Source organism: Lycium ferocissimum, chromosome 11 (genome assembly GCF_029784015.1).
Source record: "Lycium ferocissimum isolate CSIRO_LF1 chromosome 11, AGI_CSIRO_Lferr_CH_V1, whole genome shotgun sequence".
Lineage (NCBI taxonomy): Eukaryota > Viridiplantae > Streptophyta > Magnoliopsida > Solanales > Solanaceae > Lycium > Lycium ferocissimum.
The window spans coordinates 43,105,060-43,121,436 of NC_081352.1; the positions used below are offsets into that span (position 1 = coordinate 43,105,060).

General features: G+C 34.6%; 1 protein-coding gene across 2 annotated transcripts; it reads right to left on the reverse strand.

Moving 5' to 3' along the window:
* Positions 1-6,431: 6,431 nt before the first annotated feature.
* On the reverse strand, positions 6,432-11,119 carry LOC132037188 (putative F-box/LRR-repeat protein At3g28410). 2 transcript variants are annotated; one of them, XM_059427661.1, is made up of 5 exons: positions 10,854-11,119; positions 8,666-9,628; positions 7,175-7,348; positions 6,977-7,081; positions 6,432-6,548 (listed from the first exon to the last, which is right to left on the reverse strand). In XM_059427661.1, the coding sequence occupies exons 2-5, from the start codon at positions 9,620-9,622 to the stop codon at positions 6,453-6,455; spliced, it is 1,332 nt and encodes a 443-aa protein (XP_059283644.1). In that variant the 5' UTR covers positions 9,623-9,628; positions 10,854-11,119; the 3' UTR covers positions 6,432-6,452. The 2 variants fall into 2 exon arrangements, with proteins under 2 accessions (XP_059283644.1, XP_059283643.1); XM_059427660.1 differs by having other exon boundaries at positions 6,432-7,081; positions 10,854-11,114.
* Between the last annotated feature and the right edge of the window lie 5,258 nt (positions 11,120-16,377).

A 16,377-nucleotide genomic window follows, 5' to 3' on the forward strand; every position in this document is an offset into this window, starting at 1 on the left:
TCATATGAGCGTCTAAAGGATGTCCCGAGAAACATGTCTAGGAATCCTCTTGGACCGTACTCTTGTGCATTTATTGATCACCTTCTTATTGGGGCTGATATGACACAACTCAGTGACAACGAAATGGACAATTTTAGGCAAAGATATGATGTTGCAGTGCTCGAGAAGGAATTGAAACCTTAGGGGATTGGTTGTGTATGGGTTGCTTTTTGTACTTTATTTAATGGCCATTTCGGTTAATGGACAACTAGTTCTTGTGTTCATTTTTTATTTAGTTGTTTTGGTATTTTCTGTACTGTCCCAACAACTACTTTAATTATTCCTATAATTTATGTAGTTGCTCAACAACTGATTCAGTTGTCCCAGCAACTCTTTTAGTTGTCCCTTCAACTGCTTAAGTTGTTCCAACAATTCATTGTTTATGCCCAACAACTACTTTAGTTGTGCCGACAACTATAGAAGTTGTTCCACCAACTCAATCAGTTGTTTGTTACAACTTCGATGAGTTGTCCCAGCAATTGCTTTAGTTGTATGACAACTACTGAATTTGTTGGCTTACATCTAAAACAATCATTGAATCACTTGGTTTATCCTTAATAATTCCTAAAATGGTTCGATCAATCTTCGATTATCACTGAATCATTAAGTTTATCCTTAATAATAATAATAGTATTACGTATTACTTGAACTACTTGAATCATTAAGTTTATCCTGAATACAAACAACCGCAGGTTCCCAACAACTATTGCAGTTGCTGGAACAAATCTCTTTAGTTGTCCCACAACTACTGCAGTTGCTGGAACAACTGTTGCAGTTGTTCTAACAACTGCAATAATTGTTGTGGACCTGCAATATTTGAATTTGAACCAGTAAGATAGTTTACCTGTTTCCTGGGAAGTATGCTCTACTCCATTTATGAAAGCCAACATTCTCAAGATAATCGACGACTTCTGCATTAATATATCTGATTTCTTCAAAATGGTCATTGAACACCTCTCTACGGTATGCTTTAGTTGCATGATAAAAATGTCCAAGAAAATCCCCACAATGAAATTCTTTTCTTGCATTTTCAGCAAGATGCCTCGTGCAACATCCGTGGTGTGCTTCAGAGTAAATCTTTGATACCATTTTTCCTATGCTTGAATGCCTATCAGAAATGATACATAACTCCGTAGTATCAGGGACTATGTCTAGCAATTTCTCAAAAAAGTATTCATATGAAGCATCACACTCCTTATCTACTACACAAAATGCAACAGGAAAACTATGATTTTCCGTATCTTGTGCCACAACAGATAGCAAAACTCCCTCGTAAGGCCCCCTTAAGAATGTCCCGTCAACGGCTAATACTTTTCTCATATGCACAAATCCCCTAATCCAAGATCCATAAGATACAAAGAAATATTTGAACCTCCCTTTGTCATCAACTTTCAGTGATGTCTTGCTTCCTTCGTTTACAGTCCTAAGCATATAGAACTGCATACTCGTGGGAAGGTGTCCCTCTTATCATAGCTTTAGCTATCTCACTGGCCTTCCAGGACTTCCAGTAACTAATCTTACAACCTAGTTCAGCTTGAGTTGTATTTCTTATTTCTTTTGTGGATGGACCTTTTCCGTTCAAGAACCTATGGTGTATGTATTGTCCAATGACATCCGCTGAAGCATGTGGATGATGGCTTGTAAGATGTTGCGCCCCACATGAGTGAATGTTGCGGTAAACGACAATTTCAAATCTATCACAACTTTTAAGCTTTGTAGCTCGCAACCACCAATCACAACCCGGATCTACACATCTAACACAATATATATCTTTATTATTCTTCACTGGTTTGAATCTTTGATCTTTCTTCACGGAAGCAAGCTTCAACAAACTAATTTATTCGTGTTTTTCCTTGAAAGTCTTATACTTATAAAAACTCGTGCCGTCATCATCTACGTGGCTGCCTTGCATTGGTAAAGGATATTGTGTATCTCCTTCATTTATCGAAATATCCATAGCCACAAGATGCTCTTCATCATTTGTCATATTTGGTTCCACTTGCACTGAATCTGTTCTTTCTACCATTTTTTCAACCACAGATACCCTTCGAATGGGCTTGTTTGTATCACAAAAATAAAACCGTAAATCAAGATCATTCCTTACGGAGCAGGACATCCCTTTTGCTTTTCAGCGAAGCCGAGCATGTAACTAATGGAAAGATCATCTTCATCACAAGTTAACCCAAACCTAGAAACGATGATCTCAGCCAATTCATCATACATAACATCCTTGCTTATCATTATTGGGACTGTCTCTCGACCCTTCGAACGCCAAGTATACCGAGTAGCATTCTCCACCCATTCACCAAGTAAATCAACTCCTATTATTATTGGCCAAAGTCATAGATGGACCCCTGAACTTGTCCTGATTTTTCATTTCGACCCTTAACTAAAGATGTTGATCATCCAACCCTCGAACATAAGATAAAATGTACCATTTGAACCCTCTTTAGTGTCCCACACACACGTGCGGTCTGCTTTAAACAGCGTGAGTTACCAATTTTTTTCTTTTTTAAAAATTTTTAATCATTAAAAATTAATTTTAACAAAACTCTATTTTAAAATCTATTTAAATAATTAAAAAAAAATTGAAAACCCAACCCATCCTCTCCGATAGCCCGTAATTGTCCAACTATTTGTCCGACAACTATAAAGTTGCTCAACCTCCGAATTAGTTACTCCACTTCAAAATCTATTTAAATAAATCTCCGATGAAAAATGACACCGTTTTTTTAATTATTTAAATAGATTTTGAGTTGTCGGAGAACTACGAAAGTTGACATAAACAACTGATTAGCGCTAAACCGGTGAAGGGGCTAATCGGAGAGGATGGGTTAGGTTTTTACCAATGATTATTTTTTAAAATTATTTAAATAGATTTTAAAATTAATTTTTTTAAATTATTTTTTTTTGTCTACAAACTTACATGTCAAAAACTCTATTTTTCCATGTCACCGGTCTATTTTTTCATGTCAACGTGAGTGGGAGTGTTACGCGTGTGCTAAAGAAGAAGGGGTTCAAATGACACATTTTATTTTATGTTCGAGGGTCCAGATGGTCAACGTTTCAGTTAAGGGGTCTAAATGAAAAATCAGGACAAGAAATAATGGCCCATCTATGACTTTGACCATTATTATTTGGTCCATTGATGGTCACAATAACCGAAGATATCACAAAAATACTTATTTCAGTAGTCTTACAAGAGAGAGAGAGAGAGAGAGAGATTCATCAAACAACTTCAAAATTGCTAAAAACTTGGTTACTTATCCCTACACCTCTTTAGTTGTCCCACAACCATCGACAACTGTCAGACAACTTTAGTAGTTTTGGGGGACGACTTTTGTATTCAACTATTTATTCCAACAACTAATAAGTTGTTCCACAATTTTACTAGTTGTCCTGACAATTAATCAGTTAATCAACACCTAAACATAGTTGTCGAACAACTTTAGTAGTTGTTGGGCTTGTAATTTTTCGTAATTGTCCATCTATTTGTTTTAAAACTATAAAATATTCCTCCGATATTGAATTAGTTGTCCTTTCAACTTGTCAAATTCCAACAACTACACAAGGAGAGTGCAACTATAGTAACAATTGTTAGGTCAATTTCTATATTTGTTAGACAATGTTAAATTGTTTAAAGTCAACAACATTTCAAGTAAAATGTCCGGACAACTACGAAAGTTGTATATTCATAGCCTCACTTATTCACATTCATTGAGGTTCATTAAAAAACCTTATAAAGAATGCATAAAAATTAATCTTTTTCACTTACCAATAATTAATGAATGGTCCTATGAGTAGTTCCAAGCTCAAGAACGAAAACATAACGATATATCACAAACCCAATAATATTTTGATATTTTTTTCCACAATTTTTCTTTACAAATCTTCTCAACAAAAACACAAATACATTCTTGGATCTACTATTTAAAAACATTTTGGGTATATATTGATTCCGAAAAAATATATATGAAGAAGAAGAAGTTGAGCATCAATGGCTAGAGACATAGGAAGAAGACTAAGAAAAAATGGTGTAGGTTTTTTACATTTATTTTGATGTAATAAGTGTAGAGGTAAAAGTAAAAAGCTTGGGGGGTTGCTGAAAAAAATGTCTTAATGAAGTTTGACCTCATTAGCATTAATTAGTTAATTGTCCCTTCTACCTAATTTTTAAAACTTGAAGAACTCACACTCAATTGACAAACTCATTTGTCACTTTTAATTCAATCCCCCTTGTTTGTTCTCTTTCCATAGCATATGCATCTGCACGTGATTTGTGGCTTTGTTTGTCCCTTTCTTTGGACACTAGCCATTGAGCCTTTTTTTTTTTATATACACGTTTCGCTTTTTGAGAGTAAAACTATATGGATTTTGACCAAATACTTTAAAATGCATTTTTCATCATATTAATATGAGAAGAATTGCAATTTATTGTAATTTTTCGTATACCTTTTGTACATCTAAATTTTAATTTTAAAATATTAAAATATTCCCTCCGATTCAAAAAAGAGATGTCCACACATTTAATTTGTCATTTTACCTAAATTTTTGAGCTAAAAATTATTATTTTAAAAAAATAAAAAAACAAATGACTAAGTGAAATTTTTTTGTGAATCGGATGGAGTAATCTAATTTAATTTAGCTTTAAAAATTAGTCAAATTGACTCTCGAGTAGTAAAAGTGAACGGAGTGAATAGTTTTTTGTGTATATTCATAGCCTCACTTATTCACATTCACGCTAGGTGCGGTTCATTACAGGAGAAACCTTATAATGGAACTTTTTTATTCACAAGGCTCAAAGCCGAAACCTCTAGTTACGCGTAAACAAATATCATTCATCTCACTGCAATTGTTGGGGTGATCTTATTTCTTAGTTCTATTTGGTTTGTCTACTTCTAGTTATCCAGGATCGATTTAATCAACTTTTAAGATTAAAATCAGAATATTAAATTTATTAATATCTTAATATGATTTTAGATAATCAAATGATAAAGGAATTTATTTGGAAATTTTAGATAAAGATAACTTGCTCGGTGATTTTGTTCGTGTTAACTTCAATGGAATAGGAAAAAAGAGGATGTACGCGAAATAAAGGAAAAGTTAGTTTTTTTCTGATATAAGGAAAAAATAACTCACTGTGCTAATCAAGGTACAAAATTATTTATAGAGCATCTAATGGCTTGATTTTGTATCAATTCAAGAAAATAAAACATCCTAAAGGGCATAAAATAAGTTGCATCAAGCTTTCGATTGGCTGATTCAAGGCTTACTCGAACTATTACTCAACAAAAAATAAGAGCTTGTGATTGCCGAAGTAATTTCTTGTTTTTCCGTGCTTTTTCCTCTCGTGTTCTTTTTTTTTTTTTTTTTTTGGTAACTGAAATATTTTATTACTAAATGAATTATATACAATGCATCTGAATTCAATGGACATCAAGTCCCAGGAACCAGTAACCAAAATCAGAACATCAGCCTAGCAGACTGTGGAAGACCTAAAATAAACAGAAAAACTTTAAGAAAATGATTCAAACATCTTTCTCAAATGGGAATCGGATAACTAGCTTATATAGTATAAAATGAACTTAAGAGCACAGCTAGAATACAAACTATAATAGTAATTGACAAATCCCCATGTCATGACCATCCATAGGAGGCATGTTTATGTATCATGAACTTCCATCCATAGGAGGCATGTTTATGTATCATGAACTTCCTTACACTACATTTTTGCAGAACTGGAGCAAGCCTGAGCATGCACCACATAACAAACTGAGGCTAAGCAATTTATCAAAGCAAAAAGTATGCAAGGCTTGTTAGCATACAGTTGATTCATCAAAGGATCAGTCATTAGCAAGAGAACAACATTAAAGGTGCATATTGTCTACGATATCGCAAGTAATTAAATGCTACTTAGAACTGATAAAATTTGAACCTGTTTGATGCGGAAGTGTTTAAGGTCAATGCCCGGACGATGTAAAAGATATTTACACAATCAGGTCTGAAGGCAATTTAGGTAAATTTCTTCAATAAATGTTGATTGGTAACCTAGAAAAAAGTAGTAAGCAACCTGCTACACAGTGACATTGCAGTGTGTAACTTAAATTATTGTGTAAATTGCAGGATCAGTTGTGCAAGAAGCAACAACCACCGTTTGCATGCATTTGCTTTTTCCATACAATAGGAACTTCTTTTCCAACATATATATGAAAGAGAAGTTGAATATGCATGCGAGTCCACTGCGCCTGAACGAAGATATGAAGTGATTTCCAGTAGAATCTTCAAATGATTAACAGATTAACAGGTCAAGTCAGGCAGCTATATTCCAAAAAAGTTGAAGAGGCGCCTACAAACCAGGCTTTTAAATAAATCCAGGATTAGGAATAGGGATAGGTAAAACAATGATTCTTTTCTCATATTTTTGCAATTACAGTGTATTTGTCTGTTAACGATGGATAGAAATAGGTCGAGTTGCACAAAACAGGGAAAAGGAATTGCAGCCATCCATCCTACATGTGAAGGTAGCGAAACTGTTGTAATGTCTAATCACAAAGAGGGAAAAAGAAGAATATAAAAGAAGAGGATTCATGGAACAGTATGTTAGAAGAAAGAACTTTGTGCTGAGAAATACTTAAGCTTCTAATATGAAACATATAATTTGAACAGTTATGTAGAACAACTCCAAAACGAGATGCACAACACACCATGGTCCTTTTACCTAACATTTGAGGCCTCTTAACCTAACAATAACTTGTTTGGAGGCCCTAGGACAATGTGATAACTCCTCATATAGTCTCATTGACTTTTCAATGTGATATTCACTCAGCTGATTACCTTGCCCGCGACCCTCAATGGAAATCACAACTTGCTCTAAGCAATTTGAGGACCTAAGAAGAAACTTCACCAGCTGGATAGCAAATGAATTTACTATGTGTACCTGTATGTTGACGATTTTCAATTGGCAACAGATTTCGTTGAACTTCATTGTTCTCTGCATCTGGCTACTAGGTAGCTTGCCTAGTGTCTCATGCCTTATGTCATCCTAAACGTTTCAATAATAGAAATGTAAAAGTCGCGTAGATATGGAGATGAAATCCAAAAGCAAAAGAAACAAAGTAGCCACTTTTTAACATACCCAAGTGAAGAGAAATGTGTCAGATTCAATAAATACTGTCAGCACCTCCAATTTAGGGGAATTCCGCAGCAAGCTCACTATGCCAAGGAAGTGCCATCTCGTAGGTTTTGTCTCGACAACTACAGATTTGCGGGTAAGGGATAGGCAACCATTCCATTCTCTTACAGCCAATTCCTAGACAAGACAACAAATAACATTTCCTCTTGATATTCAACTATTTCATGCCAGCACAAGACATTGTAATTTATATTGGTTTGGGAAAGAATGAAAATTTTCACCACATAATGCGTAAAACAAGATTATTGCTTAAAAGACAATAGAAGCACAGTTATAGAGTAATTTTACTTGTTAGCACTACTCAATATCTTGACAGTAATACGACAGGCGCCAAGCATAAAGCTTTTGCTTACCTCACCGGGGAAGAAAATGAAGACTGGTTATCCTTAAGAGAAAGGCCATAGAAAGCACTGAATGGACGAATACGTCTTTCTTTATCTAAGTCTTCCAGTTCATTTAACTAGGAAACCGAAGACCAGACAGAGAGGATGCAAATGCCTTCAAGAATGATGAATACTCACAAAAATTAGCAAGAATCGGGAAAAGATAGGAAACCAATTAGCCATCACAGTACTGGCTGATAATGACTGGTTATTGGTGAGGCATAATAATCCTAGTTTTGATAATTATTGATTCTGAAATAGTAGATCAGCAATCGTTTAGAGTTTAGACTACACAGATTATGTTGACTCAAACTTGCAGCTGTATTTATTAGTTATTTCAAGTTCATCTCAGGATCAACTCCCATATATGATTTTTTGAGTTAACAAACAACCAATTGACCAAGATCAAGATGTTGAAGTGGAAACTATTGGACACTATCTTCTTCTTACTAGTGGTTACTCTTAGGGCTCATTTGGTATGCAGGATGGGATAGCAATCCCATGGGATAAATGCGGGATTATTTTATCCCGCGTTTGGTTGGTGGGATAAGGGATAACAATCCCATGGGATAACCAATTTAGAGAGGATCAAGAAACAGTAAGTCTAATTTTCAGAGCAAACAAGAACAAGAAATCCTAATCTTGGAAGGAATACTCAAACTTGATCTTCTTGAAAGCAAGTCCACATGATTGGATTTGGGCAGTGAAACTTGATCTTGGCCAAAATCTATCAGACCTCAAAATAAATTCTTCATTTTCTTATATATGAGAAGGAAGCTACCCTATGTTTGCTCAGGCTCATACATGGAAGTTGGGATGGAGACACAAGAGGTAACGACATGATGAGTATCAAGATTAACTCTTTCAATACCTCAAAACTGGAGATAATTAAGGACAAAACAAGACGAAAACAGAAAGAGCTATAATTGAAAAGTTCGTAACAGAAAACAAAAAGGAGAGAAAGTATGGGAATCTTTATTTTCATCTTCATAGTAATAATCATAAAACTAGTTAACCTGAAGGTAAAGATTTCAAGGAATATGGGTAATACCAGCACACACCAATGACATACTCTCAGCTGCGCTGCGTGCTTTATATCTGAAAGAAGTAACCAAATGTTTCTTTGTCTGCTAATAAAGCTTTTTCCTCCACGAAAGAAGTTTAGAGCGGCAGCAGAAAGAGATGATGGAACCTTTAGATTTACAAAGTCAATTGCTCCAGAAACACTGATAGAATTTAACTTAGGAGCAATAATTTCCAACATTGACATCTCAGATTCATCCAAGGTGATTTTTAAATCTTTTACATGATGAGGCAACTTCAACAAATGTAGGCCCTGGCAGTCATTAATGATCAGGGTTTCTAGAGATGGACACCCAGATAACATCTCCTCCATAAATGTGTCATCCAATAAAATTGTCCCAAGTGACAAGGTCTTAAGTGCTTTCATCTGAATCCCAACCTCAGTTGCCAAACTACAGCTTGCCAAATTTAACTCCATAAGAGTGTCACTTCTAAGAATAAACGAAGGCAAGTGATAATCAAAAATGGGTTCATAGCGACAACGGCGACCAATGTCCACCTCCAGAACCTCCACTTTCTTCCTTACAGCAAAATTGATCCACGAGTCGATTTTTTCAACTATCTTCCCTGACTCTAAACCCGAGCTATAGATGGTGCGGCCAAATTTGAGGCGGAATTGAGTTACAGTTGGTGCTTCATGATGAAGTAAGACATGATCAACGAACGAGAACCACCTATTCATAGGAGGTGTGGTAGGCAGCTCCTCAAACAGACATACATAGAAATCAAGATTGCTCCTAGTCGTCCATAGCTTCCCGAATGGCTTAAGGAGCATAGTCTTCACTGCATCCTTTGTGGACAAGAAAGACATGATATAAGCAAGTACAGGGTCAGGTATACGGCTGATCCTATCTTCTTCCCCAAATTCAGAAACTTTACACTTCTTAACTGTAGCACTACACGCGCCCACATCTAGTAGCTCCATGGTACTCTGAAAAATTACAAGATTTCTGATATAAAATTTCCTAATGGATAGCTAAGAAAATAATAATCAAACTGAAGTTTGACGCATTAGGGGTCGTTTGGTTGTTGGGTAGTAAGTGAGTTATTCATGCATTAAATCAGCACAACTAGTATCACGTTTGGTAGCATTTTAGTTGTTACGTATAAAATTCAACACAGCAAGTATGTATAAAGTTCAACACAACAAAGTATTGTGTTTGGTTACCAGTTTACAATCCCGCAAACTAGTACATGTATAAATTATGAGAGAATCTATGTATTATTTATGCAGGGTAGAAGATGGAATAAGTAGTACATGAATAACAAAATCCCGCATAACTAATCCGTGCATTATTAATAACTGCATAAATTTAACCAAGAACCAAACGACCCCAAAAGCACGTGAATGGATATGCATTGGTCGTTTGGTAGTTGGTTAGAGTTATGCCAGTATTAGTAATACAGGGCTTAGTTACGAGGGAATCTATGCATTATATTATGCGCGGATTAGTTATTCATGTATTAGTTATTGGCATAATACATAAACAGGCCCTCAAACTTGGCCTTATGCCCTCCAACTTTGGGTGTGCACAAGTAAGCACCTCAACTTGTATAAAGTTGAACACGTGAACACAAATGTTGACGTGGCACATAAAGTTTGGAGGTGTCTAGATGATCATTTTGTAAGTTAGAGTGCTCAACGACAAAGTGGAGATAAGTTGAGTTGCCTACTTGTGCACACCCAGAGTTGGAGGGCATACTTTCAAGTTGAGGCCAGGTTTGAGGGCTTGTTTATGTATTACGCCATTAGTTATTCCATCGTCTATCTTGCATAAAAAATACATAAATTCCTTCATAACCTATACATATATCAGTTATGCGGGTTTCTAAATTGCAAACCAAACACCGTATTAGGCGTGTTGAATTTTATACATCGCAAAAGAATGCTAACAAACATGATATTACTTACGCAGAATTTAATACGTGAATAACTTAGCTCCTAACCAACTACATGTTGATAAAACTAGCGAAGCAGTTAAAAAAGTCAAAATGGACAACCAAGAACGGGGTTTAAAGAGGACAACTGAAAAATGGAGAAATTCAATTTGGAATGAAGAATTTGAATCAGTTGTAAACTTGTAACGTTTGTTTGATTGCTTAATAAACTAATAAGAGCAGTAAGGTTTAGAAACTGAATGGGAAATAATTCTTACCGCTTTAATATTGTTGGGATTGATTCTTGATGGAGTTTTTGAGCTGGTGTTTGAGCTTACTTAGCTAAGTTTATACCTAATAATTCACATTCTTTGTGGTGACAAACATAGGTCAAAAAACTTTCTGTGTTGAGTTTTTCTTTCTTTTTCTGTTTTCGGCCACTAATCTAATATGTGGAGTAGTCATGTAATGCCATAAATAAAATATTACTCCAATAATCTTGTGAGTTTTTTTTTCATCATCCTAGTGAGTAACTATAACTATTTGGGTTGGTTTGGTTTGAACACAAGTTATGATGGAATTAATTATGTTGAAATAAGTTATATTGGGATTATTTATCTAGATATTATTTTTTATTGATTATTTGATTTGTTGTATTAAAAGTAATACGTTCGCATAACTTTTTTAAGAAAAAAAAGTTTTTGTTTACGTAAATAGCCCCCACCTTATTTAATAGAAAAAGAGTTTTGAGAACCTCGAGCCTATTTTAGTCAATTTCTCGCTTTTATCCCGGGATAAATTATCTCAGATTACTATTCCAATTCCTTCACGATGGTATAAGTTATCCCGACTATTTTTAATCCGTATAACTTATCCCACGATTAGTAACCAAACAAAGGATAAGGTGGTACTAAATTTTTATCTCATCACTATTTTTGCTTATCCATCATACCAAACCATCCCTTTAAGTACAATTTATCTAATTGTAACTCCGGTCTCAAATTATTGTCATGATTTTTAAAAATAGTTGTTTCAAATTATTTGTGTTCAAGACAGAGTTAGTTATGTCTTATCATTTTACTCTTAATATAGTGGAGTAATTGTTTTTTATGACTACAAACACTAAATATCGTAAACATTCAAGGGAAAGGTGCAATTATACCCATTAACTTTGTATTTAGAGCAGATATACCTCTTGTTACAAAAGTGGTGCATATATACCTTGTCGTTACACAAATGATGCAAATATACCCCTGTCGTTACACAAATGGTGCTGATATACCTTTTTGCTGCTAGATTTTAAAAAAAAAAATTATTTAGCTTGTCTTTTAATTAAGAAAATGTCACGTGGCTTTAAAAAATAAAGAAAGAAAGAGAAATTAAACTCTTCTCAATTTAATTTCTATTATATATAAGTGGCAAAGGAGGACGAACACAACATTGACAAATTGTACAAAAAGCTATCTGAGTTGTACACTAAATTTGGACTTATTTCAATTGTACTTGGTTTCTTTCCTTTTTTTCTCTAGTTGTGGGTCCATTTCATTTAACAAGTACTACTACTTGGTTTGCCACCTATTCTCTGTACACGTGTATTTCACTTTTACGTTATCATATTTCTTTACTTCTACACTTCATTTTATTACTCTATTATAGAAAGCACATGAAATTATACTCTAAGCAGGGACTAACATGTGTACATTTCAGAAGCTTAACAATTAATTCTACCTCTTGTGTGTTTACTTTTTAAGTCTTCGTGTGTCCGCAGTGTCTCAATTGTCGTTTCATTTCCCTCATTTGGCATATAGTCCCTTTGTCTCAATTTAAGTGTCTAAGTTTGACTAGACACAGAGTTTAACAAATAAAGATAAACTTTTGAATCCTGTGGTTCTAAATTAAAAATGTGTATAATGTAATAAAATATTCTTTTAATCTTGTGATTATAAACTTGACATGTAGGATATTTGAATTGTCAACTTACTAAGTAAACGTTTGGCCATAGAAACCAAAAACTTTTTCACTCTTTTTGGAATTTTGGAGTTGGAGTTGTGTTTGGCCATAGTTTTTGAAATTGTATTTTTTTTTTAAATGTACTTGTTTTGGTTGTGAAAAACTTGAAAAATAAGTTTTTCTTATTTTTCAAATTCCATATATAATTTGGAATTTTCATGGCCAAATGCTGATTCCAGAAAAAAGTGAACTTTTTTTTTTTGGAAAAAAGTGAACTTTTTTTTTGGAAAAAAGTGAATAATTCTTATGGCCTAATGGGTCCTAAATATGAAAAAAGGCGGACATAACCAAAATAATATAAATTTTAACAACAATTGAGAAATTAAGGGAAAAAATAAGAGGAAAAGTAAAAAAAATATATATAGAGACTTACTAAGGAGAATCGCGATATCCTTTGCAAAATATACAAACAATAAAGACTAATTAAAGTGAATAATGTCTTTCTCCTTCACTATTCCGGTGGTCTCTCAGCCATTCTTCTACTTCTCCGGATCTTCGCTTCGCTCTATCTATTTTTCTGCGAAATTTTGCTTGGTGGTTCATATTGTTGTACGCTACCGAGTTTTGAGATTTTCTTTTAATTTTTTTTTCCGGTTTAAATTAGAGTTTTGCTATTATTTTGTGAGTTTATTCTACAAATTTCTTTGTTAATTATATCTATGTAGTGTCTCGGTGTCCTTTCATTTCATTTGACATATACTCCCTGCATGCTCAATTTAAGTGTCTAAGTTTGACTAGATACGGAGTTTAAGAAATAAATATAGACTTTGAATCTTGTGGTTCTAAATTAAAAATGTGTATAATATAATAAAATATCCTTTGAATCTTGTGATTATAAACTTGATATGTAGGATATTTAAATTGTCAACTTACTAAATATATATTAAAAAAAAAAGGCGGATATAACCAAAATAAGATAAATTTTAACAACAATTGAGAAATTATGAGGAAAAATAAGAGTAAAAGAAACAAAATGTGAAGACTCACCAAGGATTTGGTTCCTACTGACTCAGTAAGGACATCCAAAGAACCAGATGTTTTAACTAAGAAGGCAGATGATGTTGACAAATCTTATGAAAGTTTGAATTTAACTAGGGAAGAAGGTCATATTGGAATGCAGGATATGAATGGGAAGGCAAGTGCGAACCTTGAGAGATAGTTATTTATAAGGGTCTGAAGAAAAAGATTAACAATGTAGATGATCCTCGAGAGAAAGTTGCGTGGAGGAGACAAAGTAGCAGATAGCCAAGAACAAGTAGAAGATAGTGCAGGTACTGAGATAGTTACTTATAAGGGTCCTGAAGAAAAGACTAACAATGTAGATGATCCTCAAGAGAAAGTTTCTGATGGAGGAGACAAAGTAGCAGATAGCCAAGAACATGTAGAAGATGGAGAGAAGCAGAAATTAAATGAATGTGTGGACAAGTTAGCTCAGGAGCATGAGTTAAGTAACACAGTCTTTAATCAGGAGCAGACTTAGAAAGAATTTCCCCTTCCAATTGTGCTCAGACAGGAGGATCGATTGAATTTTTCTATAAATCAGGATGGAGTGGGATCCTATCCACCTGAAAGGAAGGAACCTGATGATTTGTGTTATATCCCGCGTTTTGTGCGATCGGATAATTCAAGATAATTGCGGGAAAATAACAAGCAAGGCCTTATTTTATTTTGTTTGGCATATGAGTTGCTTATGAAAAATCTTGGAGTGGAAATATTAAGAAAGGTCAAGGGCATAAAGAGAAATTTGCAATATGATTCGTGGAAAATACGGAGGAAGATGAAGGGTAAATTTGGAAATTTGGAAAATAATTTTTCATGAAATCGTAAAACACAAAAAAAAAAAGAAAGTGGGCTTGGTGTTGGGCCATGCTTGGCCGTCCACCACCCTCTTGATGGGCTAGCCCCGAAATGGAGATTAAAATCCATGGGATTAAAAGAAGACTAAGTCTTAAATTTTCCCATAATTCTCTAGAAATTTCAAGAAATTGAAGAACAAAGAAAGAAGGAGAAGAAAATTCTCAAAGCCATTCGGCACGACTCATATGACCCTTGAGTAATCTTTTCGCCCAAATACTATTTTCTTTTAGTCAAACAATGTTTGAAAGGCCACTTGGTAAGGTGGAGTATTCATTGGAACAAGAAAGTTTCATATTCTTTTAAGTTACCAATTTTAGTCAAGTGAAGAAATTGAGGAAAAAAGGTAAGAACTTACACTTTTTATATATTACAGGTTTACGATGTCAGAAAGGTACAAAATAGACTTAAATTCATATGGAGTATGAATATAGAGTGTGGCGGATTCATGTATGTTTGCATGTAAAGAAGCAATTTATTTTTATGTGTTATGGTAAAGATTGTGCATGTTGTAGAATGTAAGGTTGATGAAATTCATGGAAATGCGAAAGAGCATGTTGTGGCCGTGTATGGTGCGTATGGTATGTGTGGCCGTGTATATGTTGAATTGTGAAGAAATGGTGAGCAAGTTTTTATTTAATGTTGATCGTTGTGTTGTGAATTGCATGTTCCAAATAGAAGCTTAATGAATTTAGTGAAGTTGTGGTGATTGGAGACTTGTTGTGTAAGTTTATGTAAATGAAATATAATGTTCTTGCATGCATGGAAGATAATGAGACTAATATGATATTGTCGGTGTATGAATTATTAAGTTGTTATTGTTTTCATTGAAGTTGGAAGGCCTTGAAAGAAGTAGTAAATTGATTGAGTTGTTATAGCGTATCTTGGATCGAAATTGAAAGTTGTTAGTATGGTTGTGATATTATGATTGATAGTTTGGCCGGATTGAATTCCCGGATTATTGTTGATGAGAATTGGCCAAGTTGAACTTGGTGGAATGGAGTATTTACAGGGGAGGTCTTTGAAATGTCGGTAGCCATATTATTTCAAGAATTCAATTCTAAAGGCACTAATCATGTTTGGTAAACATGACCAATTTGTAGATGCAGCGGATTTGCGACTTGAATTTGGAGTGGCATAAGGAGCGAAAAGAGGTATGTAAGGCTTCACCCTTCTTTCTATGGCATGTCTTAGACGTACCAAGTCGGATACGGCCTCGGGGACAACCCTATTCTGCGAATCCGCACCCAAGTTTCCCTTTTGCATTCGGTGAATTGAACTAGAACATGTGCAAAATGTTGAAAAACCTTTCTAAGTCTCTAGAACTTGTATAAAAAGGACCCGAATACTTTAAGATCCTCGCGAGTAACGTCATGACACGTAACATATGTAAATTATGTACGCTATCACATTCGGCCCGGGGTGGGCCCATTGTTCCCGGATTTTCCCTATTGCTTCGTCGACTGTTTTGGAGTAGAGGCCTAAGGAAACTTTTGATCCTCGTCCCGATTATCAAACGATAGGTACAACACTATCCTAATATAAAAATGTCTACGATGACCGTGATAACGATAATGCTAAGAAAGCACATACGTCCATGATAAGTACGACAAAGACGATTCCTTGACTAAGGTGAAGAATCTGATTTTATAATGATAACGACGGAGTCGAAAATGAGAAAATGCCTACGATAGATATGTTGACGATATGTTCTGCTATAAAAATGAAAATATGGAAATGTTAAACGAGTTTTGTTGATATCTTCCGAAGCTGTATTATAGGGAATAGCATTGCTATAAAGGTTCCAAGTAGATGAAACTATACCTTATGACCACCTGTTGATGTTTTTCTCATAATGACACTTTTCATTGGTAGCCTCGCCTTATGATACACGTATATGTGCATGGATATGTATATGTATATGTATATGTATATGTA